The 25100-nt window shown below is 57.4% G+C and overlaps 1 protein-coding gene across 5 annotated transcripts; it reads left to right on the forward strand.

The window, feature by feature from the left end:
- Positions 1–302: 302 nt before the first annotated feature.
- On the forward strand, positions 303–24790 carry FMNL1 (formin like 1). Of its 5 annotated transcripts, XM_081029986.1 has the most exons (28): positions 449–707; positions 9026–9109; positions 10607–10720; positions 11451–11524; positions 11849–11932; positions 12306–12443; positions 12741–12758; positions 14273–14381; positions 15021–15097; positions 15296–15389; positions 16268–16342; positions 16663–16773; positions 17870–18019; positions 18554–18655; positions 18814–19066; positions 19318–19608; positions 19780–19904; positions 20576–20778; positions 21242–21476; positions 21654–21722; positions 22270–22350; positions 22432–22561; positions 22710–22873; positions 23116–23217; positions 23358–23453; positions 23735–23855; positions 24017–24115; positions 24346–24790. In XM_081029986.1, exons 1-27 carry the CDS (start codon positions 579–581, stop codon positions 24106–24108), a joined length of 3321 nt encoding a protein of 1106 aa, XP_080886112.1. In that variant the 5' UTR covers positions 449–578; the 3' UTR covers positions 24109–24115; positions 24346–24790. The 5 variants fall into 5 exon arrangements, with proteins under 5 accessions (XP_080886113.1, XP_080886114.1, XP_080886111.1 ...); XM_081029988.1 differs by lacking the exon at positions 12741–12758 and having other exon boundaries at positions 379–707; XM_081029985.1 differs by lacking the exon at positions 24017–24115 and having other exon boundaries at positions 379–707; positions 24346–24789.
- Positions 24791–25100: the final 310 nt, after the last annotated feature.

Raw genomic sequence — 25100 nt, forward strand, 5'->3', positions numbered from 1 at the left:
GAGGCGCTGCCTCGCGCGCTGCCGCCTCTGCCCAGCCTCGGTCGCCTCCCGCTCCGGCAGGTGAACCGGCCCCGGCTGCCCCCTCTGCGGCAGGTGAAGCGGGTCGGCAGCCCCCTCCCCGCCGCGCCATGGCTGCGGCCGACCCCTGGCCAGCACCCGGCGCCCGCCTCCTCCCTCCAGCCCGCCCCCCTAGGGCTGGGTGCGTAGCGGCGGCGGCGGCAGCGAAACGCGGTTTGCGCTCACCCGGAGCGACAGCAGAAGTTAGAGACTCGCCGAGGGGGGAGCCCGCGCCGCAGCTTCCTGCCCCCGGCCCGGCCCTCTGGCCCCGGCGGCCTGCAGCCTGACTTCCTCCCCCCGCCCCGCAGCTCAGAGCCGGGCTCCTCGGACGGGGCCGCCGCGATGGGACGCCGCGCCCCGGCCCCTGCGCGCCGCTGAGCCGAGCGTCCGCGTCGCCGAGCCTCCGCCGCCGCTGCCAGCCGCTGCTCACCTCCCCCCCAGGCCGGGAGCGTCGTCCCGCGTCCCCCTGAAAGCTGGATTTCCCAGGTTGGAAGCGCCTGGCCGGCTGGGTGGGGACCACCATGGGCAATGCAGCCGGCAGCGCGGAGCAGCCGGCGGGCCTCGCCGCGCCATCCCCTAAGCAGCCCGCGGCGCCCAAGCAGCCGATGCCCGCGGCCGGAGAGCTGGAGGAAAGGTTCAACCGAGTCCTGGTGAGCGCTACCTGCAACGCGCAGGGCACGGCGGGGGGCGGCAGGGGCTCAGCACGCGTCCCCGCCCCCGGGGGTTCAGGTACCGCTTGGAGATCCCCGGCCCAGTGACTGCCCCACCATGGGTGGGACTGACGGTGGCTCCTTTCAGAGTGACATAGCACTCTCCCCCCAAAACTTTCTTCTGCCATCACCCAGTCTCCCTCCCCAACACAACCCCGTCCCCCTGCGCTCCTGGGTCTAAAGGTCTAAGGAAAAATGTTCTGTGAGGAAGTTGGGAGCGGAGCACGAAAGGGGTTCCCGGGGCCCCCCCTTTCCCACTGCACGCAGGCCCAAGCGCCCCGCGCGGGTCTGGAGCATCTGCTTGTGTCTCAGGGTCAGAGACTGGAGGGGTTACAGTTTTAACCTCCTGGCAGCTGGAGACTGAGTTTAAGGTGCCTAGGCTGCTGGGAGCTCCGCTGTGAGATCCTGCAGAGGGGACGTCTGTTATTCTCTAAGTCCAGGAGAGGCTGGCTGCCTGGGGGTCTTCCTCTTGGGTCTCCCCTCCTACTGATTGAAGAGATTAAGGTTAGGAAGGGCGGGGTCAGGATGGGTTGCTCACTCTGGCTTAGGGTGGAGCAAAAGTCTGGAAGCGACCCCTCCTCCACCTGCTCCTGGGAATTGGGGCTTGGCGACTAGGCCACTGGGGAGGGAGCCATCAGGTCAGGCTGAGCCTAGAGGCAGTCAGGGTGTGTTTGGTGGGTGGGAGCTCCAGAGCAAAGTCAGGGCTCCTTAAGACCTGCTCCCTAAGTAGGGAGGCAGAAGTAGGGAGGGGGAAGGGCCACTCATTCTCACTTCCCTCTCCCCATCTCAGCCCTGTCCCAGGCTCCCTTCTCTAACTAATTGCCTGGTGGTCTGTCTGCTGTCAGCTCCCTTGCTGGACACTGGGTGACAGGCGAATAAGGCCGTGCTTTTTCCCAGAGGCACTTTCCAGTCTGAGCAGGCGGTCACTGCAGGTCTGAGGGTGGGGGCCGAGGGAGGTGCAGGCAGCAGAGCAATGCTGGCTGGTGGCAGTGCTCAGTTCTTATCCCTTCTACCTCCTTGACATCATTTCCCCTCCCCTGACCAGTCATGAGGCCATACTTGCCAGATCCTCTACCTGGGCCCTCTCAACAGTTCCTGGAAATCTTGGCTGCTGCCCGCTCCCAGGAGAAAGTCTAGGAGGGGTTTGGAAGAGCCGTGGGATGGGGTGTGGTCTGGTCTATCCTTGTGAAGTCACCTTGCTTGATTAGGGGAGAGGGACCCTGAGGGACACCTCACACTAGGCTAGGCCCTGAGCACCCATCCCTCCACCTGCTTCCCCTTCCCCAAACCCATGGCCTGTCTGACAAAGCTAAGCGGAGCTGAGCAGATGGGGGAGAATGAGGAGACAGTCTCTGTGGGCCATCTGGGGAGCCTGAGTTGGTGGTGGTTCCCTGGACCCCTGCCAGTCTGATTGGGTGGACCTGCATCTGTCTTTCCCCCCAAGTATGTGTTTATGGATGAGGGTGGGACAGGTTCTTAGGGTGAGGTCCAGGCCCCAGCCCCTTCTTGGTACACACACTAATGAGGAGGAGCCGTGTGAATAATTCAGGCCAGTGGAAAATCCAGAAGTCAAATGGTGAAGTTGTGACGCGTGTGTATAGGACTTGATTGCTCTGCTGGCGTTTTTGGCCTTTGCTCTGATTGGCGGAGTCTGACACTAAATGCCATTGAGAGTCCCTAGGTACCAGGGTGTAGAGGGTGGAGGCCCTGTGATGGGTCTTAGAGGGCATTCTGGTGGGGAAAGGGTGGTGGCTGGGTACAAATCTAGGGAAGCAGCACCCACTAGGGCTCAGCATCACCTCAGCACCCAGGAGCCCCAGTGTGTTTGTACCTCACCTTCTTCCTGAGGAGGGATCAGCCTGCCCCTCGTCTGTGTAGGCAGAATGGACTCAGCCCAAGGTCACTTGGCTAAGAACTTGGCTCCTCTCACTCCCCACCAGTAGGGGCACGAGCTCCACCCTGGGGCGACTGCTTGGTCCCTGCTTAAGGCTGTCCAGGGCTAAAAATTTGGCTAAACCCACAGGCCTGGCTATAGGTATTGCAGGGTACGTCTCCGTCTAAGCACTGCTCCTTGGCCAGAGTGAGTCCAGTCGTCAGTGAATGTCTCAGGCAAAGAACCTCAGACTGCTGAAAATGATGGTGACCTCCTCCCCCAGAGACCCCAGTCTTGATGGGTGCACAGCCCTCCCCTTGGGATCTAGTCACTTGGCCCTAGGGCACCTCCTGTTTTCACTTAAGTTCAGTCTTTTCATCCCTGGTAGGGAGTAGGATCCTGAAATCCTAAACCACTCCTTGGCTCCTGGCTATGGGACCTATATTGTGGGTGAGGGGTGCCCGCAGCCAGAAAGGAAATGAAGAAACTTGCTCTTTCCCCATGGGCAGCCTTTCTCCCATGAGAGGGTGGTGGTAGGGGCTCCTTTTCTAAGGAGGCTGTGAGACAGGGGAGTGCCCCCGCTTGAAATGGAGATGGGAAGAAAGAGCAGGTTGAACCAGCCTTTCTGGCTGCTGCCTTAGCGACAGCGAAGGAGCAATGGCTGCCCAGCGACATGGGCCTTCTGCCATGGTGGGACACCAGCCCGCCAGGCTTCATTTCGCCCTCTCACTTCTCCCATGTCATGCTTAGGGCTGGGTGTTTTCTAGCCGCTTCAAGCCTTCCCCTGCCAGGGTTAGGGTTTTGGATGGCAAGGTACTCTTTCCAGGCCTGCCAGAAGTTCCATGCTTACGACTGGGCATAGGACATCCCTGATCTGTCTGGGCAGGGAGGAGCCCGTAACCTTGAGGCAACAGGATCAAGGAAAGTTCCCTGGGCCATTGTGCTTGAGGCTGAGAGTGATGCTGGCATCCAAGAGGAGGCTGGACCACTTGGAGAACAATGTCCCTGATGAGGCCTTGTATCCTGACCCTGGGGTGCCCTTAGCATGTGCCCAGGGGCATGGGAACTTGACCAGGCTGTGTCCGGAGGTCCAGACAGCCCCAAGCAGGGTGTGGACCCTGGGATCCTGCTTTCAGCTGGACACCTTCCCCACTGGGGCTGGTGGTGAGGAGCAGGGATGAGTGTTTCCATCCTGTTTTCCGGGGATGGAGGCACTGCCACCTTGACCAGCTCCCTCTTCTTGGGTGTTTTCCAGCCGCTTCAAAGACAAAGTTTTGGGGGCACGTAGCTGTGGGGTTGCTCAGGCCCTGTACCTCCTAATTCAGGGGTGTTTCAGAGGATCCCAATGGAGTTGTGGCCATGTGGTCAGTTGTTGGGCTGGGCAGAGGCTGTGGGGTGACATTTCCGGCAGGCAGGGCTGGCACATACTGACCCTAGAACCGAGGGATGTGGTAGGCATGATTCACAGTGACATCTGGGGCCAGTTGGCAAAGAGCTGGGTAAGATGGGCAGGAGCAGGTGGGACTGCTCTCGAGGCCACCTCCACATTTTTCCTGGGAACATGGAGCCCCAGAAGGTGGCTCGGGCCTCCTGCCTCTGAGAGGGGCAGGGGTTACTCATGGGAAAGGCAAAGGAGCTTCCCGGGCTTTGGGGTCATAAAGCTTGGGGGCTAAGTTTTGCCTTTGCCACTTGCTACTTCCGTGACCTTGAACACGTTACCTGTCCTCTCTGAGCTTGTTTTCCTTATGTGTAAAAAGAGAATAATAATGGTATATGCTGGCTTCCTAGGACTATTGAAGGGATTAAATGAATTAAGGAGATTAAATAGAGTGCTTAAAACAGTGCCCAACACAGAGCAAGTGCTCAGTAAACACTCTCCCCTGTGAGGAAGATTTGGTCCTCTCCATCTTGGAGCCCTTCTAGGTGAAGGAGCCCAGACCCTGCCTCTTCTCTCCCCCATCCCAATTACCAAGACCAACCAAGGTGGCTATCTTTAGCCATCATGGACCAGGCTGCCCTCCCTACCATTATGCAGGTCAGCAACAGTGGGGCCTAGACTAAAAACTGCCTGGTGGCCGGAAACCACGAGAGGGAGGGCCCACCTCTGCTGGAGGGTGGGGCAGCAACGGTAGCTGTGTGCATATGGGGAGCGGGTAGGGAGGCCTCCACTTCCCTCTGAGAGAGGGTGTGCTGGGGGGGGGGGTTCCCCAGTGAGTAAGAGCTCAGTGTGGGCAACAACAGGAAGCGTAGGGTGCTGGGTGACAGGAAATAGGGCTGGCTGTTCCTGGTTGCTCAGATGAGGGATGGGGGCCAGGCTGTCTGCAGAAGACCCTGGGGGGCCAGGACACACATTTTGCATTGACCTCAGTGCCCCCTTCTTCGGAGGAAACTGTGTCTTCTTACCAGCTTGCCAGCCAGGTCACCTTGGGCAAGCGACTTCATCTCTTTGTGCCTCAGTTTCCCATTTGTGAAATGGGGATTGTAATAGTATCTACTTTGTAGGCTTGCTGTTGAGGCTTACATGAGTTGTAAAACATTTAGAATGGCATCTAGCACCTAGCATGTGTTTGGGGAATATTTATTATTATTGTTGTCATTGTTCTCCTACCAGCCTGGCATTTATGGACAGTGCCTACTACCCTGGCTCCCACCCTGCTTGCCCTAGTTCCTGCTCTGGGAACTCTTGAACCCTGATGGGAGAAGATGTTAGCTTTTTGGAGTTCTCAGCACGTGATCCTAGGCCGATTACCCAACAGCCCTCCTCTAAGCCTGGAATTCCTTATAAGAGCCCCAGAGCATCTATATGCTGGAATTTTTTAAAGTGGATAAAATTGATTGTTTTTGGAGGTGCACCGAGAGTTCCAAAACCAAGGTTGAGGCCAGACAGAGGTGGGTGGGGGGGAGATGGATTGGGAAATAGGGGTTGGGGGACAGGGCCACTTCTAGGCTCAGCAGGCTGCGGAACTGCTGCAGGGCTGGTCTGAGACTGGGATTGGTGTCCAAGTTCAAGGGCATCCTGGGGCTTGAAGGGCCGGGCCTCATGGGGAGAGGGTGGGCAGGTAGGTTGGGACTAGTCTCAGCTCAAACTGAAAGTGAAACAAGGGTGTGGCTGTGTCCAGATATAGACGGAACCCTTCAGTCTCCAGGGACGCCTGTCCTGATGTCAGCCTTTGAGGGGGGGGTGGTATAAGCCTGCAAGGGGCTGGTCTTAGGTAAGCCAGGCTGGAGGTCCCTCTGGCACCCAGGGACATAGGGGCAGGGAAGGAGGAGGCTGATCCCCACACATCCTAATAGAAAGATTGGGAAATCAACTCCTTTTCTTGGCTACACCCTAGAAGATGAATCCTATCTCATCCTCCCTCTGACCCAAAGCATTAAGGGCAGCAGGGAAAGGGGACTGGAGGGGCAATACATGTTGGCTAAGCATTAGAAACAGGTCTGTTTTATCTGGATGTATTCACTAACTTCTGCTCATCACATAACCCCTCACCTTGGGGTCGTCCATGGACTCCCCCAGCCCCAGTCTGTGAAATGCCTCTTTATTGTGGTGTGTCACCCAAGAGTATTATCACATCAGAATACAGCTTCTTACGGAGCGTTCCCAGGAGCTCTGTGAGTCTGTGAGGCAGGAAGGAAGTGTGTCCGTATTATGGAGGAGCAAGCTGAGGCTCAAGGACCAAAGAATTCAGAGCTGGTGGGCCCAGGGCTGGGTCTCCTGAATCTAGCTTGGGTCCCCCCAAGTCACAGCTGGCCCTTCCCCCTCACAGGACACAAGTGAACTCCCCACACATACACCTGAACTTCCCTGTCCTTTCCTGTACCGGTCGAGCTGTCAGCCACCTCCTCATCTCCCACACGGCTGCCTCCTGGCTGAGGACCCTGGGTCTGGGGGTCTGTTCTGAATGGCCTTACCCCACCCTGAGTGAGTGGCATCGCTGGCCCTTCTCCCGCTCCCTCGGGTGCTCGTCTCCTTGGTGGGCACAGCAGAGGAACAGCTGCTAATTAGCGCTCAGCACTGTCAGAGCTATTTCTGATTTTGAAGCCTAAATTTAGCCCGTCTGGCAGGCTGGCGTGTGGGCCCAGGGGCCTGAGGAGGCCCAGGTGGGGAAGGGGCAGAGAGGCACCCTGTCCTCTACCACTGTTGGGCCAGATGTGCCAGCCCCAGCAGAGCCCTCCCCCTCCCCACTAATAACCATGGCGCTGTCCTGAGGGAGTGGCCCGGGGCGCTGGTTCAGAGTCAGCTCTGGGCTCAAAGCTCGCTCAGCATCCCTCTTACAGGCTTCGTAACCTTGGGCAGGTCACTGGTCTGTGCTTGCACCTGTAAGATGGGAATAATGACTGTGCCAGTGATGATGAGGGTGGAAGGCAGTCCTCTGCCCTCGGAGCTCAGAGCAGTGCCCTGTACGGTTAAGCATTCAGGCAAAGCTGGCTCCCATAATTTGGATCATTATTATGATTAGTTGCTGCCTCTAGAAGTGCCACTGGGGCCATTCCAGGAAGCAGACAGGTCCCCGGGGTGGGTGAGGGCCCGCAAAGGCCCATGTCGGTAAGTGGCTGTCCCCTACAAGGCTTAGATGCTGGGGCTCAGCTACCCCCCTCACTCGTATGTGCCCTCCTTCCCCCTCAGCCTTGCCCTCCACCTCAGCCCTACCCCACCCTGGGTCTCTGGGGGGTGAAGATAGATTAGGAGAGATGAGAGAGAGAGAGAGAGAGAGAGAGAGAGAGAGAGAGAGAGAGAGAGAGAGAGAGAGAGAGAGAGAGAGAAGGAGAGGGAGAGAGAGAGGTCAGGGAGGCCCTGGCTCAGTAGGACCCCCCCCAAGGCCCCTTGCTGGGCAGCCCTTCCCAAGGTGGCAGGATGGCAGGAGCAGTTCTGGCTTTTGGCGGGTTGGGGGAGGGTGGCAGATGAGACAGTAGCAATTTCCTCAGTTGGGGCTCACTTTCACAACGGGGTAGAGGAATGACGTATCCCCATGCCCAGCCAGCCTGGGGGCGGGCAGGTCTGGTGGCTGGGTATTTTCACCTCTCAAGTGGGGCCCCAGCGGGAAAGCTTAGGCAATGGGGGCTGAGAGCACCTAGCTTCCTGTTGTCAGGGGCTGACAGAAAGCAGTGATTTGGGGGATGAGGTCTGGCTGGAAACCCAGACCTAGGCCCAGCACCCCAGAGAGGAAGCTGGCTGAGGTGCCTGGGGTGGGTGTGGCCCCCTTTGCTCCAGCTGTGGTCACATGTGGCCATGTGACTGAGGATGTGTAGTTTGAGCCACTGGAGAGGGTGACAGAGGCTTCCTCCCACATCACCTGTGGAGACTTGGAGCTTCTTGAGAGCAAGAACTGTCTTTTGGGGTCTGACACATCAGAGACGCTCAATAAACCCAGGGTTTACTGAATTGAGGTGAATTGACATTGTCTTCTGAGTCTATCAGGGAGACATGCCGAGGCCTGGGGGTCCAGGGAGCTCCTAGTGCTGGCAACACCTGGTGACCCCACAGCCCCCAGGGGGACCCTATGCCTACCCTGTGGGGGAGAAGCTTGAAGGGCTGCTGCACCCATGTCATGTGTGGCGGGGGAGGACCCAGGCAGGACAATGGAGGGGAGTCCCAGCCTGGGCCGCCAGCACCACAGACCCAGCTGGGTGCTCTCACCAGGTCCTGTGGCTCGTGTCCTTCCCCCGGAATCCCCCCCTCCGCCCCCAAAGACAAGATGTACTTGCTTGGAACTCCCTGCCCTTCTGACCTCAGTTCCCTCAGGCTTTCCCCACCTTCTTCCTTCCAGAAGTGACGCGGGGAGGTGGCTGGAGAGGTATGGGGAAGAAGGCTGCTGTGTGCCATCCTTGCAAGAGGTTTTCTGGTGTTCATGAGACACTGGTGCCCTGGGCTGGGACTGCACACATATGGTGTCTGGTGGCATGTGGGAACAGGGGACAGTGCACACCTGGCCACACTTGGGCCTGGCTGCAGATGCTCCTGTTAGCATCCCACCCCAATAGGAGAAGAGATACCTGCTTGTTGCATATGGGAAATGAACCCAGAGGTGGCTGAGATCCCAGGAAGTTAGGCTGAGAACCCACACTCTGCCTCCATGCCAGCTATGCCAGGGAGGCGGTATGGGGAGCACAGAGCCCAGGCCCCAGGGTCCGACAGACTCAGATTCAAATCCCAGTGTCACCCTCTAGCTGTTGGGCCTAGGGCAAGGTACCCCGCCTCTGGGCCTCGGTTTTCTCATTGGCTACCACTACTTATCTCCATGGGTGAGTGTAATGAGGATTCATGTGTATGACTGACCTACTAGGGAGCTGGCTCCTAGTGGGTTCCCTGAAGATGCCCATATTCCTCCTCCCCCATATTGGGGCCCCAGGCTAAGGGTTTTTACCTTGTCCTCTCCCTCCCCAGAACTGCATGAACTTGCCCCCAGACAAAGTCCAGCTGCTGAGCCAGTATGACAACGAGAAGAAGTGGGAGCTCATCTGTGACCAGGTGGGTAGCTGGCCCCTCCCATCCTCAGGGTGCCCTGCACTGGCCAGGCTGGGGCTGGCAGGAGAGGGGGCGTCACCATGCTGTCCATCGGGCCAAGACCCTGCCCAGAGACTGTAGCATCTGGGGAAAGTGTTGGGAGTGCAAGGCTCCAGAATGCCTCTCTCCTGGACATGGGCCTCCGTGGGGACCTTATGAGTCACCAGTAGGGCTGGGTCTGCCCTCTGAAGAGGTGGTGGGGGCTAATCCATGCACTGGCCAGTCGTGTCACCGTCCTCCTGCTGAGCTTGCTGGAGCAGCTCTGGGATGAGGAAGAGAGGAGGCAGCCCCAGAGTTGGACATTTTCGTTTGACCCCCAGGGGAGGTAGGGAGGAAGGGGTAGGATCCCCATCCTCCTTTTATGTTGGGTCCAGAGGAGCTGCTCCCCAAAGTCGACCAGTTCCCAAGTGGCAGAGCAGGGACTAGAAGCCCTGTCTCCTGGTGCTTAGTCAGGTGCCCGGGCTTGCCTCCTTCATGGCTCACTGGCGGCCCTGGCGCCTCCAGCTTCTAGGGCTGCTGTCCATGGTAGCGGGAGGACCCCTCCCACTGCTGGGGTGGGGCGGGGCCTGGCTGCCCCAGTGATTCAGAGGGAGGAAGGTGGGCCTGCGGCAGTGGAGGCTGCGGGTGGGGAGTGGGGATCAGGGAGTCTCCCCTGGGAGCAAGGGCTGGGCCTTCTGCTGCTGCTAATGGACTAGGATGCGAGGAACTGGCAGGACAGGAGTCTCGGTGGGGGGAGGCAGGGTGAAGGGAGGAAGGGCTGGGCTGTGGGGAGAGGGTGGGGCGCTGCTCCCAAAGGCTTTGAGCTATGGTAGGGGTCCCTGTCACTTGTCCTGGCATCTCAGGTTGGGGCTCAAAGAGGTGGGCGGTTGAGGGGTCTGGGTTGGGAAGGATGGGAGCTCCTCTGGGTAGGGGGCCTCTGATGTGGCCCCTGCCTCTTTGTGTGAGTGGTTCCGGGAGCCCTGGGTGGGGTAGGGGAATTAGGTGCACAGGAGAGGAGCACACACACACAGGTGAATGGACAGCTGCGGTGGAGCCCTGGGGAGGGGCCCTCAGTCTGCACAGGACCTCGACCCCTTCCTGAGCCCCTTTCATACTGCCAGGGCTCCCCGCTGTGGGCTGAGTGTGGCCAAGGAGGATGGGGGCTGGGAAGGTGCCACCGACCAGCCGCTCTGGGTCCCTCCCATCCCCAGGCTAGGTTGTATGGCAGGACTGTTGCCTCCACACTTCACCCTAAGGCTGTGCTAGGCCTGTGGCCTCTGAGGCCACAGTGGGAAGGGAAGCCTAGGCCCAGGGCTGGGGTCTTTTAAAGTGGCCTGGTGGATCATTTGGTTAGGTCTCTAGTATATCCCAGGGGTCTTAAGCAGCCTGGGACCTCGAGTCAGAGCTGAGAATGGGACCCTGAGACAAGGGCTGGCCATTTGCCCCGGCTGGTTCCCTGTACACCCCATTCCATCTCCCTAGGAGCGGTTTCAAGTCAAGAACCCCCCTGCAGCCTATATCCAGAAGCTGAAGAGCTACCTGGAAACTGGTGGGGTCAGCCGAAAGGTAGCAGCGGATTGGATGTCCAACCTGGGGGTACACGTCTCCCCCTTTTTCTCTGTCCCTTTCCCCCTGCACGTTCTAACCTTCTAGGCTCTGGGCAGCTGGAGTAACTGTGTGTATTTCCCGTGGGCTTGTGTGGGTGCATGTGTGAGCGTGTGTGTGTTCATAGCGGACTGAGAGTTCCCTGGGCAGGCACTTTCAACAGGTTCCTCTGCAGAACCTGTGTGTGCTCACACGAGCACACTTGTGTGTACTTGTATAGGTGTGTACGCTGTGTGTCTGTGCTTAGATGGGCATGTACTTTTGTGTCCATATATGGATATGTGTGTACCCTTGAGCCCATGTACAGGTGTGTGTGTATACCCCATGTGTCCTTGTAGGTGTGTGTGTATACCCCATGTGTCCTTGTAGATGTGTGTGTACCTTTTATCTGTGTACCCAGGGTGCTTGTGTCTGAATGTGCATATGTGTGTGTGTACCTGGGGTGTTTATGTTTGAATGTGTACGTACCCCCAGGTATGGACGTGTGTGTACACTGTATGTCTTTGTAGGAAGGTATCTGTATGCACCCTTCGCGTCTGTGCATGGGGGAATATGCATAGCCTAAGAAAGACTATTCTGTTGGGCAGGTGTTTGGAGGTGGTGGGGGAGGCTGAGCGTGAAAGGCCGGTTGTAGGGGGAGGGCTGGCTGCTGCCTCAGGGCTTGATGGGCCTGTGGGAGGCCGGGCTCCACCCACCAGACTCCTCTGTTCTTGGCCTCCAGTTTAAGAGGCGAGTTCAGGAATCCACTCAGGTGCTGCGGGAGCTGGAGATCTCCCTGAGGACAAACCACATTGGGTGAGTGAGGACTCAGATTTACCTCTGGGGCACCCAGCACAGCTCTGCCTCCAGGCAGCCCCTGGGGCTTCCCTTTGTTGCTCCCCTGCCCATCCCCTACGGGGTGGGTGTCCAGGACAGCTTCCCTGCCTCCTCTCCTACCCATGCTCTGCCTGCCCCTTGCGTCATGATTGGGCCGTGGGTCCTGCCTGAGCCGCTAACATCCCTGAGCCTCACTGGGCCCTCTGAGGCTGCCCCAGGGGCCCTTGCCACGCCTGTTCTATGCGCCCACTCCAGGCAGGGCCTCCTTCTTGGCTAGAACTCAGGGAGCACTGTGCCCTACAGGTGGGTGCAGGAGTTCCTCAATGAGGAGAACCGCGGACTGGATGTGCTCCTGGAGTACCTGGCCTTTGCCCAGTGTGCTGTCACGTAAGCTGCCTGCCCTGGCCCTCATGCCGCTCCTGAATCTTGATCTGTGCTTCCCACAAGCACCTTTCCCACTTCTCTGGCCACTTCCAAGCAGTGCAGCCAAGCCCACCCATGGCGCTGAGCGATGCCTCTTCCTGAAGGCTTGCCATGGGCAGGGAGGGATGCATCCTGGGATGACCAGCTGGGACCTGGATGGCTCACTCTTCTGTTCCACTGTTCCCTCTTCCCCTACTATGCCCAGCGCAGTGCCAAGAACACAGCCTCCTCCTCCCACTGCCTAGTCTCTCCTGTAGAGCTCTGTCTCTTAATTCCCTCTACCCCTCTCTTAAGTGCCCCTACAATGTTGGCCTCCAACCCTACTCTGACCCCCCAGATATGACATGGAAAGCACAGACAACGGGGCCCCCAGCTCAGAGAAGAGCAAGCCCCTGGAGCAGTCAGTGGAAGATCTCAGCAAGGGCCCGCCCTCATCTTTGCCACCACAGCCCAAAAATCGCCACCTGACCATCAAGTACGTGGGACCCATGGCAGGGTGATGGGGAGAATGGAGAATTCACCTCTAGACTGTTGTACCAAACGAGGCCCACCCTGGGCCCTTGGGGATAGTGGGAGGGGTAGCCTGGCATTGGGGATCAGAATAAGAGCCTCAAATAGGGCTTGGGACACTGGTGTGTCAATAAGCCTTCAGGGCCACGTGGGCACCTAGAGGCTGGTATCTGGGTGGGTCTGGAATAAAGAGGGGTTTCTGGATGAGTGGGACCCCTCGTATACCCATCTAACCCCCTGTTTTCTTCCATGCGGCCTCCAGGTGTCCCCCTTCTCCCCGGTATGTAGCCCCCTGGGGGCAGGTGCATGCCTGGTCATGTCCTGGGTGGTGACAGGGTTGGGTGAGGCATTCAACGGATGCTCCTGGGTTCAGCTGCTGCAGATAGGTCACCGCACCCTAACTCAGAGCACCCTGTTGGGAGGTGGGGAGAGAAAAGGAGATGGCCCTGGAGCCTCATGTGGAAACCCAGCTTCTCCTCTTCCTACTTTGGGTCTAGGGAACTAACTTCATATTAAGCCCCAAACTTTCACAATGTTTCTTTGTTCGTTCATTCATACATTGGACAAAGGATTTACTATGTATCCTGCCTGGTGGCAGGTACTCAGGAGACAGATTACCATGCTCTTGAGAACCCTTGGTCTAATAGGGGACAATGTGGGATCGGCTGTCATGGAGGTGTGACTGGGAGCTCTGAGAAGGGAGGCAGCCACTGCCTGGGGCATCAGGAAGGCTTCCCAGAAGAGATGGCACCAGAACTATGTTTTGCGATGGATATAGGCTTTACAAGCAGAGATGGGGACAGGGCAGGCATTCCAGGTAGAAGGAATAGCATGAGCAATGATGAGAGAAGAGCAGTGAGGAGAGAAGGGCGATGTGGCAGGTAGAGGAAGGAGGTGGGGCCTCACAATGTTGTTGAAAAGGTGACAGAATTGTCAAGAGGACCTGATGTATAAGTCACAGTCGGCAGTTCTGCAACAATGAAAAAAATCACGTTTTTTAGCAAAGAATTATCAAGCATGCTCATGTAGCACTTACTATGTGCCAGGTACTGTTCTGAGCTCATTTCATAGTCCCAACAACTGTATCAGGGAGGTGCTATTATTATCATGTTCCCCCAAAATAAGACCTAGCCGGACCATCAGTTCTAATGCGTCTTTTGGAGCAAAAATTAATATAAGACCCGGTCTTATTTTACTATAAGACCCGGCATTATAATATAATACAGTATAGTATAGTATAATACCGGATCTTATATTAATTTTTGCTCCAAAAGACGCATTAGAGCTGATGGTTTGGTTAGGTCTTATTTTCAGGGAAACACGGTACCATTCCTGTTTTACAAATGAGGAAACTGAGGCACGGGGAAATTAAGTACGTTGCTTAAGAAGTGGTGAGTTGGGATTTGAAGCAAGGTAGTCTGAATTCAGAGTCAGCCTCTCAAAATGGAATATAAGCCCATGTGGCCGTGAGCGCCATCTTGTGGAGAGCATTTCCATGGCGGTTTCCAGGCTTTGGCTGTGGTTTCTTCCTACCGGCTCTCCATCCCCATAACACAGTAACCCTTCTTAATGCCAAGTTATTGTTCAGGAGCTTTGTTTTCCTGACCCAGTATGTCCTCCCCAGCATGCCAGGCCCCAGGCCTAGGGTCTCAGGAGGCCTCCCTGTCCTCAGCTGGCCTCTTTGGTTGGGTAGATATGCTGCCCTCTTTTCCTAGAGGCCATCTAAGTGGTGGGGGAAATGGGAAGCAGGGTTTGGGACTCTGACTGCTGCTGCCTCCTCCCTAACCCACTCAGGCTGACCCCGGCCCACAGCAGGAAGACCCTGCGGAATTCCCGCATCGTCAGCCAGAAGGACGACGTCCACGTCTGCATTATGTGCTTGCGTGCCATCATGAACTACCAGGTTGGTCAGCCGGGCCTGTCCTCACCAGAATCTGCCTCAGCTGTGGAGGTTCTGGGACCAACTGTGCCCCTATCCTGTCCCCCACTGGAGAACCCTGGGGATCTGGGCTGTTGGCTCAGAATCCTGATGCTGAGGGGAAGCCCAGATTTCTGACCCTTCCTGGTCAGGTCCCCTCGAGCACCCTGGACATGATTGGCAGCCCGGGTATGCCTCAAGTGGGGACTCAGGCATACCCGCCAAGAAAGGCTGGACACCAGGGCCAGGGTGAGAGCAGCTCTGGGTCATTTTGTTATATAAGTACCGCACGCTAACCGATTGCGCCACTGGAGCTCCTGGGTCATTTTGTTTGGAGGAGTGATGGTGAAGCTGGTCCTTCCTCACTCAGCTGGCCTTTGAGGACTCACTGTATCCAAGGTGCTGAGTCCTGACACTGACTTTTGAACAGACAACGGTATTTAATAAGAAGGACCAGGCTTTGGCTGCTGTAGAAGAGGTTGTGGGTAGACATAAAGAACTTCCTAAGCTGGAAGGCAGAGACCAGAATGGCATGGCACTGCCAATGCCGGAGGTGCTGGGCAGGAAGGCGCTGGCAGTCCCGGGGCGTCTACCTGGAGGAGCTAACCTCTCCCTTCTCCCCAGTCTGGCTTCAGCCTTGTCATGAACCACCCAGCCTGTGTCAATGAGATTGCTCTGAGCCTCAACAACAAGAACCCCAGGTGAGGTCCAGGCCCCTAACCTTTCTCCATATCTAGACTTCACCTCTTGCCTGCTCTGTCCCTCAGTTCTCAGGACTACTTCTCAGGCTCATTCTGCCCTACCACCAGCTTCCCTGTCCTCCACGAACTAGACACATGCCCACCCTTGCTATGGGGCCTGCCTGTTTTCGAGGGACAACCTGCCCCTTCTCTCCCCAGAACCAAGGCTCTGGTGCTAGAGCTGCTGGCAGCGGTGTGCCTGGTACGGGGAGGACACGACATCATCCTTGCGGCCTTTGATAACTTCAAGGAGGTACTGGAGGCCCCCAGCTAAAGACATACTTGCTCTCTTAGTGTTGCTTAGAGCCTGGATGCTGGCAGTTGTGGCCTCTGCTTGGAGCAGCTGTGGACACTGGGTGGGCATTTGGGGAACTTAGGGTGGGGACAATCTGGGATGGGGAAGCTCTGAAGGGAAGGTACAGAATCGTGTAGGGACACTGCCTGGGGGTAACAGGGACAACTGTGGGCATCTGCTGAACCTGCGACCCTCTCAGCCTTGCCAGATCCAAACTGGACATATATCTCGGAGATGCTGCCTCTGGTTACCCAGCTCTCAAGAAGTCAATGCTTGAGAACATGATGCAGAACGCAGCATGTGGTCATTCATTTTTTTAATGAATAATTTACTGAGCACCTACTATGTGTCAGGCACAGAGTGGGCACTTGGGATATATTAGCAAACAAAAGAAATAAGGTAGCGAAAGACCGATAGAGAACATAAGTAAGCAAGTTACACAGTGTGTTAGAAAATGACAAATGCTACAGGGAAAACGTCAGGGATACACGGGGAAGAAGAACTGATTGCAAGTGGTCGGGAAGCCCCAATGAGAAGGTGAGCTTTGAGCAAAGCTGTGGGGGTACTGAGGGGCTTGGCGGGGTGGCTGTCTCAGGTAAGAGCACACCAGACAGATGGATCAGCACGTGAAAGGCCCTGAAGGAGGTGTGGCTCGAGTAAGTGAGGGAGAGAGCCGTGAGAGATTCAGAGGGAGTGGAGGTTTTGAGCAGAAGGGTGACATGGCCTGACTTAGATTTCACTTGAAAAGAGCCTATAAAGGCACACGGGTAACAGCTGGAAGATGGCTTAGGAGGTGTGTCACTGGGGCCTCAGTGACAGCCATTCTCTCCACCTAGGTGTGTGGGGAGCACCACCGCTTTGAAAAGCTGATGGAATATTTCCGGAATGAGGAAAGCAACATTGACTTCATGGTGAGCTCAGGAGCCCAGCCTGGGCCGGTCCACTCTCGGTGCAGAGTGCAGCCAGAGGCCTGGTATCGGCCCCTGCAAAGTATGAAGACTGAGTGGTTGTTGGGCGAGGGATGGATGTCAGAGAGGGGAAGTCTGGAGGGAGTGGACATGGAGAAATACGGGTAGGAACAAATGAGAAATGGAATGGAATGAGAAATGGACAGAGAGAGGCCGACTTGGGAGTAAATGTGTGTGTATGTGAGGGGGGCTGGGGGGGGGGAGCGGACAGCACCGATCCCATCCAGAGGGTCAGAGACCTGCTCATGTTCCCTGCTGCCTAGGTGGCCTGCATGCAATTCATCAACATTGTGGTACACTCGGTGGAGAACATGAACTTTCGTGTCTTTCTGCAATATGAGTTCACCCACCTGGGCCTGGACCTGTACTTGGAGGTGAGACCTGTACTCCGCATTCCCCCCACCCCGGACTTAACCACTTGCCCACTACAGAGTATGGCTCAGTTGTTAGCAGCACATGTGTTAGGGTCAGGAAGACCTGGGTTCAAATCCTGACTCTGCCACTTCCTAGCCCACGTAGACAGGTCTGTTTTCTCTGACTCTGTTTTCTCATCTGTAAAATAGGAGAATCATAGAGATAATAATGACTCTAACTAGGATGGTGTCTGACACATAATAAGCACCTAGCACCCATAGAGCTGTTGTTGCAGTGACAGGCTCTAGAAACTAGAACAGGCTCTAGATGGTCCTGGGTCTGGTTCTAGGAGCACATAATGAGGAGCGCAGAGAAACCGGGCCAAAGTGAGAGCTGGCTCGTACTGGATGGGTCCAGGTCACGGAGAAGTTCCTTGCCCTAGGGAAGATGGACAGAGGGGCTTTCTGCTTCCTGGCCCAGCCTGAGCAGAGATGCTGTAGCTTTCTTCTCGGACTCCTTGGGAGGCTTCCTGGAAGATCAGGGCCTTTGGGATTGGATTTATGAAAGCCAGGATTAACAGAAGGTGAAAAGCAGGCTAGGGTGATATATCCATACAATGGAATATTATTCAGCCATAAAAAGGAAATAATGATGCAAGCTACCACATAGATGAGTCTTGACAATATTGTGATAAGTGAAAGAAGCCAGATATAAAACACTACAGATCGTATGGTTCCTTTATATAAGATGTCCAGAATAGGTAAGGCCATAGAGACATAAAGTAGACTGGTGGTTGCCAGGGGCTGGGGGAGGAGAAAGGAGAGAGAATGGGGAGTGACTGCTAACAGGGACAGAGTTTCCTTTTGGGGTGATAAAAATATTCTGGAATTATATAGTAGTAATGGTTGTACAAACTTATGAAGGTAATAAAAACCACTGCATTACATGGTTTAGAATAGTGAATTATGGTATGTGAATGGTATGTGAATAGCTCAATAAAAAATAAAGAAAAAGCAGGCTAGGGCTCAGGCCCCTTCCTCTGGGCTCTGGTGGTGATGGGGGGTATTGGAAAGATCCCTCACACCAGGCCTCACCCATCCTTTCATCTGGGGACAGAGGCTTCGGCTCACAGAGAGCGACAAGCTGCAGGTACAGATCCAGGCATACCTGGACAATGTTTTTGATGTGGGCGCGCTGCTGGAGGATACTGAGACCAAGAATGCTGTGCTGGAACACATGGAGGAGCTACAGGAGCAGGTGGCCCTGGTGAGAGCTGCTCCTGAACCCACACAGTAGGCCCACAGGGCCCCACACTGGCATCAGGCACTGGGCCTCTAACACTGGTTCTAGGTGCGAATTGGGGATGGCTATCTGACTGGCCCCTGAGTTTGACCTGAATCCAAATCCTGAATCTTCTGAGTGTCTTTCTCAGTGAGTGTTCATTGAGCTCCTACACTGTGTTGGACCTCTGAGGAAGGCAGGCCCCCTCCTCTCCCAGTGGTTGGACCCCAGGCCCTGACTTGGATGGATCCGAGACCCTGAGGCCCCTCCCAGCTTAGTTTCTTCTTCATCTACCTCGCCCATCAGTGGTGCCTTAGTTTTCCCTTCTGAGAGAACGTAGTGGCCTCAGTGCCTCACCTATTTGGGTTCAAGTGCCAGGCTCGGCCCACCTGGCACCCTGGGCTAAGCACGCAGGAAGCCTCCCCCAGCCCTCCAGGCAGGCATGCCTGATGCCGCCCCCTCACCGGTGGTGCCAGTGCCCAGCAGCGGGTGGGAACTTACCATGTGCTGGTGCCACAGCTGACAGATCGGCTTCGGGACGCGGAGAACGAATCCATGGCCAAGATCGCAGAGCTGGAAAAGCAGCTAAGCCAGGCCAGAAAGGAGCTGGAGACCCTGCGGGTGAGGCTGGGGGCGTGCGCCCGCCGGGGGTGGGCTGGGCTCCCAAGAACAGACCAGTTGGGGGTTCTGGGCTTGATACTTCCCTCCACCCTGGAAAGAGGATGGGGCTCTATACCAGGCCTGCTGGTGGGCACTGACCTCTCCCTCGGTACTCGCAGGAGCGGTTCAGCGAGTCGACCCCCATGGGCGTCTCCCGGCGTCCCCCGGAGCCTGAGAAAGTGCCTGCCCCCGCCCCCGCACGGCCCTCGGCCCTAGAGCTGAAGGTGGAGGAGCTGGAGGAGAAGGGGTTAATCCGTATCCTGCGGGGGCCCGGGGATGCTGTCTCCATCGAGATTCTTCCCGTCGCTGTGGCAACTCCAAGCGGCAATGATGCCCGGACTTCCGGAGTACCCACCAGTTCCCTCAGCCCAGGTGCGCAGGAGTTTCTAGCTGGGTGGGGTAGGGTGGGGGAGCCAGGGCCTGGAGGGGAGCCTAAGGACGCCACCCGTAGGAAGAGTTGGGAGAGGTAGGTTTGGGTTGGGCTGTGGGCAAGGTTCAGGTAGGTGAGCGTGGGTAGGAAATGGGCCCAGTGCGCATGCGGACAGCGGGGAGGCGGAGGTGAGACCACCCAAGCCCTGAAGGTGACTCTCCCCCTCCCTGTTCTCGGTTTTCGCTGGGCTCAGATCTCCCACCTGCAGCAGATCCGGTTCCGGGAGCAGCAGCCCCACCGCCTCCGCCTCCACTGCCCGGCATTCCCTCCGAGCAGGAAGCCCCGCCCGTGGCGCCCCCACCCGCCCCGCCCCTCCCAGGCAGCCCCGAGCCCCCGCCCCCACCCCCACTGCCCGGACATCTGCCCTCACCCCCGCCGCCACCGCCGCCTCCTGGCATTGATGGGCTGGTACCTCCGCCGCCCCCACCGCCTCCGGGAGTTCCCTCTGATGCCCTTGGAGGGCCCAGCCCAGAGATGGGCCCAGGTGAGTGGACCGCCCAGGGCTGGAGGAAGATGGAGGGTGGGGTCCCCGCCTCAGTGTCCTCCAGCATCCTGCGCCTCCTACTGCCTCCCGCCCGCCCTGTCTGGGCTCTGGTTCCCTCTAGCCACTTCACCCCCTACCACCCCAGTACTCATCACTCCCTCCTTATCTCAGGAGTGAAGGCCAAGAAACCCATCCAGACCAAGTTCAGAATGCCACTCTTAAACTGGGTGGCCCTGAAACCCAGCCAGATCACAGGCACAGTCTTTACTGAGCTCAATGATGAGAAGGTGCTGCAGGTGAGTGTGGACCTACTTGGTGCCAGTGTGGGCACCAGAGGAAGAGGGAACTTGTCTGGATCATGCTGGGCACTAGGGGTGGTTATCTCCTCTCCTCCATCCCATTTTACAGATGAGGACATGGAGGCCCACGGATGGGCATTAAGCCAAACTGGATTAGTGCATCTAGTAGGCAGTGTATCCTGACTCCCCTGAGAGCTTTCCCCTCTATCTCTGCAGACAGGCACATCTCTCCCCCAAGGCTGGCTTCTCTCTCCTCCTCTCAGGCCCCTCTCCCACCACCTTCTCACAGACAAATAGGGCTTCAACCCTTCTAATTCCACTTTCAGTTTTCCGAAAGGGATGTGTTCTCTGGCCGCCAGGACCTTGCTCATGCTGTTCCCTCTGCCTGGAATGCCCTTCCCTTTTCCCTTTTTCACAACCCTGGCGAAGTCCACTCTTCCTTCCGCTGTGATGGCTTGGGTCCCCCGGGCTTGGTACTACTCCTTCTCCTCAATGTTCTCTCTGCTTTCCTTATATCCCCCATCAGGGCCTGTGGTCAACCTGGGTTACTGGTTTGTTTCTCTGCCAGTGGCCTGGTCAGAGCTGGATAGGTGACGCTAGCACCTAGCAGAGTGCTGAGCCAGGAATGTGTCCGACCCCGGCCCCACCTCCTGTCTCTGTGCCCTCAGGAACTGGACATGAGTGAGTTTGAGGAGCAGTTCAAGACTAAGTCCCAAGGTCCCAGCCTGAACCTCAGTGCTCTCAAGGGGAAGGCAGCCCAGAAGGCCCCCAGCAAGACCACACTCATTGAGGCCAATCGGGCCAAGAACCTGGCCATCACCCTGCGCAAGGGCAACCTGGGGGCCGACCGCATCTGCCAGGCCATCGAGACGTGAGTACCTCTGCCCTGAGCTTGTGGGCAGCCCAGCCCCTCAGCTTGGCCAGGGTCATTAGGCATCCTAGTAAAATAGCCCCAGCTATGGGACAGAGCCCAAGCTTTATACCAGCCCTGGTCAGGGAGTAAGGCAGGGAACCTTGTTCCCATTTTCAGGCTGAGACGCTGAGGCCATACTGTGAGTTCATGCTGAGACAGGTGTTCCCATTCCCTCTCTACCTCCTTACCCAGCTACGGGCACTCAGGCTTAGGCATTTACAGCTAGGCATGTGCTACTGATTGCGATGGGGACCCCAGGCTTCCCAGCTGCCAACTTTCCTTGACTCCTCTCTCTGATTCCCTGAAGCTGTTGGCAAGTAGCAAATACTGAAGTCCATTTATTCAATCAAGGAAGGGGAGGGAATAGTCCTCCTCTCAAGAACTGATGGGTATGGAGCTACACCTACTCCTCTGCCCTCAGGTATGACCTCCAGGCCCTTAGCCTGGACTTCCTGGAGCTGCTGACCCGCTTCCTGCCCACGGAGTATGAGCGCAGTCTCATCGCCCGCTTTGAGCAGGAGCAGCGGCCGGTAGAGGAGCTGTCAGAGGAGGACCGCTTCATGCTGCGCTTCAGCCGAATCCCACGCCTGCCAGAGCGCATGACCACGCTCACGTTCCTGGGCAACTTCCCGGATACAGTCCAGCTGCTCATGCCGGTGTGGGCGGGGCAGGCAGGGCAGTGTGGGTGCAGCCTGGGTGCAGCCTGGGCGGGGGATGGACAGGAGGCCCCTCCCAGCCTGGGCTCCAGCAGGGCATTTGGGAGTGCTTGAGCCTCCTATGGACTTGCCCCCAGCCTGCCCCAACGTAACTTGCCTCCCTTATCCCACCCCCAGCAACTGAACGCCGTCATTGCAGCCTCAATGTCCATCAAGTCCTCTGACAAACTCCGCCAGATCCTGGAGGTAGGGCAAGAGTCTGGGAGGTAGGGTCTACCCTTGACTCCTTGCCTGTTCTGGGTCATGTGAGAGGGAGACCCTGGCCCTCCCTTGCACACCCAGGATGTAACAGACATAATGTTCGTACCTCTCACATGCAGGCTCAGCATGGGGGTCGGGGGCCATGTCTACAACAGCGCACCTCAGACCCTGCCTAAGGGCTCAGCCCCTCTGGGGGTTACTGTGTGACTAGCAGAACACCCACACCTGCTCAGTGGAGTCTCAGGGAACCAGTAGAAATGGCTGTTAGAAAGCAGCGACCCCACAGCCTAGGAGGGAATGTTTTCAGCACAGTTTTGGGTGGGAATAGCATGTGCCATGGTGTTAGCCATGCACACGGCAGACATGTACACATGCATGTACATGTGTCATGGATCCGAGGGGTCTCTGCAGGAATGCAGTGGCGGCTGAGTGTGGGGCTTGCTCTTTGCCACCTTTTCTGTGCAATTCATACTTCAGGGGAAACGTTTCCTCAGCCCAGCACCCTGCTGAGCTCTCCCCTTGCCTCTCCCAGATCGTCCTGGCTTTTGGCAACTACATGAACAGCAGCAAGCGTGGAGCAGCCTATGGCTTCCGGCTCCAGAGTCTGGATGCGGTAAGGGGCAAGAGGAGGGGTCCCCTGGCTTGGGGGATGGGACAGGGCTGGTGGCCTGTGGCTTACCAGGACCTCGTGCAGCTGCTGGAGATGAAGTCGACTGACCGCAAGCAGACGCTGCTGCATTACCTGGTGAAGGTCATTGCTGAGAAGTACCCACAGCTCACAGGTTTCCACAGCGACCTGCACTTCCTGGACAAAGCAGGTGCAGGTAGGCGGGGCAGCGGCCTGGCTTTGGGTGTGGGGAGGGGCTCAGCCCTGGGGACTGCCATGGAGAAAGCAAGGGGACCACAGGATGTTTGGACAGGAATGCTCCACTCTGATTCCCTGCCGCTCTACTGCCTCTTCCCCGCCCTCAGTGTCCCTGGACAGCGTCCTAGGGGATGTGCGCTCCCTGCAGCGAGGCCTGGAGTTGACCCAGCGGGAGTTTGTGCGGCAGGATGACTGTGTGGTGCTCAAGGAGTTCCTGAGGACCAACTCGCCCACCATGGATAAGCTGCTGGCAGACAGCAAGACGGCTCAGGTGGGCTGGGGATGGCCCTGCCCTGGAGGTGGGGAGGGTAGGAAGGGCTACCGAGGTGGGACTGAGTGGCCAAGGCCTAGAGGGGCGTGGCCACAGCAGACACCTTGGGGGATGGCAGAGGCGTGAGGGCCCCCTGCCAGGAGGAGCAGACATGAAGTGGCTGATGTCATTGTACTGGAGGTCCAGAAGCGGTCAGGCTCCGAGGGGGTCCTGCTGGTGGGACTGACCGGCTGTGCCCACAGGAGGCCTATGAGTCTGTGGTGGAGTACTTCGGAGAGAACCCCAAGACCACGTCGCCCTCCGTGTTCTTCACCCTCTTTAGCCGCTTCATCAAGGCCTACAAGGTATGTGTTTCTGGTGGGGACCACTGCAGGGCACTGCAGCTCTCCGCATGGGCAGTGGGAGGGGTGGTGGCTGCCTCTGTCTGGGGAGCGGGATAGGTGGTGGAGGCCTCTGCTCATGGAGACCCACCTTGGCCCCTCAGAAAGCTGAGCAGGAGGTGGAACAGTGGAAGAAAGAAGCCGCTGCCCAGGAGGCAGGTGCTGACACGCCGGGCAGAGGGGAGCCCCCAGCGCCCAAGGTAGGCAGCTGGCACTGAGCTTGGCTCTGGGATGCAGTGACGCTTGGTGTCCTTAACCCAAAGATCTGGCCCTCCTCTACATCCTCTTTTTACTGATAGACCCTGCCCAGGGTGAGGACGGTGCCCAGTAGCCTGGTTTGGGAATGGGTTCCCCTGCTTAAGCCAGCGCTAGGGGCTTGCTGGGGGGTGGGGACCAGACAGATATGGTTTGGTGGCGGGGGGGGGGGGGGGGGGGGGAAGAGTCTCACAGCTGGAGCCACATACCCTTGCCCTCCCTCCAGTCCCCACCCAAGGTCCGGCGGCAACAGATGGACCTCATCTCTGAGCTAAAACGGAAGCAGCAGAAGGAGCCACTCATCTATGAGAGTGACCGTGATGGGGCCATTGAAGATATCATCACAGGTGAGGCTTGGCCAGGCCTGTCCTGCCCTCAGTCTGTCCTGTGCTCTCTTCCATCCACCCCCACCCACCTGGGGGTCTGACTGCCTCACTGCCTCTTTGCTACTTTTTCTGTCTGGTTTTCTTTTTCCTCTCTTTCTCCCCTCCTCCCTCCCAACCCTCAGTGCTCAAGACAGTGCCCTTCACGGCCCGCACTGGCAAGCGGACATCCAGGCTCCTCTGTGAGGCCAGCCTGGGAGAAGAGATACCCCTCTAGCCCCCAGGTACCCAGACAGCCTGGCCTCTGATCCCAGTTGCTGCCCATAGCCCTGGGGACTCTGGTGGGGGGGAACTGAGTTCTGCTATGTGTTTGGCGGGGGGGTATAGTAAACATAAGCAGACCCTCTTCCACTTGCACACAACCTGGGTCCCTATAAGGGTGAGGTTTGGGCCGTGGAGTGATGGTCCCAATCCTGGGCAGACTCCTGAAGGGTAAATGTGTCTCCTTTGCCAGATCTGCGGAACCAGCCCTATATCCGCGCAGACACAGGCCGCCGCAGTGCTCGCCGGCGCCCCCCTGGACCCCCCTTACAGGTCACCTCTGACCTCTCGTTGTAGTCTCTATTTCTGCAGTTGGACTATGGGGGGTGGGGGGACGGGGGGCAAGCTGGGGCTCAATGAAGTGGTCCTCAGCTCGGCTGGGCCGGGCAGCCCCCTCTGCCACTGTCCCCCGCCGTGGACCAGTGCACCCTCATCTTGCCACAGGGGGACAGCATTGCCAGCCCCTCCCCTCCACCAAATGCTGCTTGCAGCACCCCTCTCCCCCCAATAGCCATACTGCACTTAGCCTCAGTGGGAGCCTGGCCCATAACTTATAAAGTGCAACCTTGCCCCCACCCCCAGCTCCAGCGACTCTCCATGGACCTTATTTTTATACAAGATTAATAAAGATGTTTGCAAAAGATCTGTGTCTGCTCTGTTCCCCCATCACACTGAAGCCTGTTTCGCTCTGCAAATGCTTTACTTGTACAAGTTCTTCATAGCAGGTGTCTGCAAACAGGCTGGTGAAGGGGAGAAGGGCTGCTTCTGCACTAGCGTTGGTGGGGAGGGAGCCAGCTTCCAGGGGTGCACATATGCTACTGGCTGGTCCCCGAACCCTGCGGGAGGGCAGATGGGGAGGGTGGAGGGTCTAGCCCGCCATTTGGCATTGAGATGCTGGATTAGCTGCTCTTCAGTCTGCCTTTGTGGCGGCCCATCCCACTTTTGCCA

The sequence above is a fragment of the Rhinolophus hipposideros genome (genome assembly GCF_964194185.1).
Source record: "Rhinolophus hipposideros genome assembly, chromosome: 20".
In the NCBI taxonomy this organism is placed as follows: Eukaryota; Metazoa; Chordata; class Mammalia; order Chiroptera; family Rhinolophidae; genus Rhinolophus; species Rhinolophus hipposideros.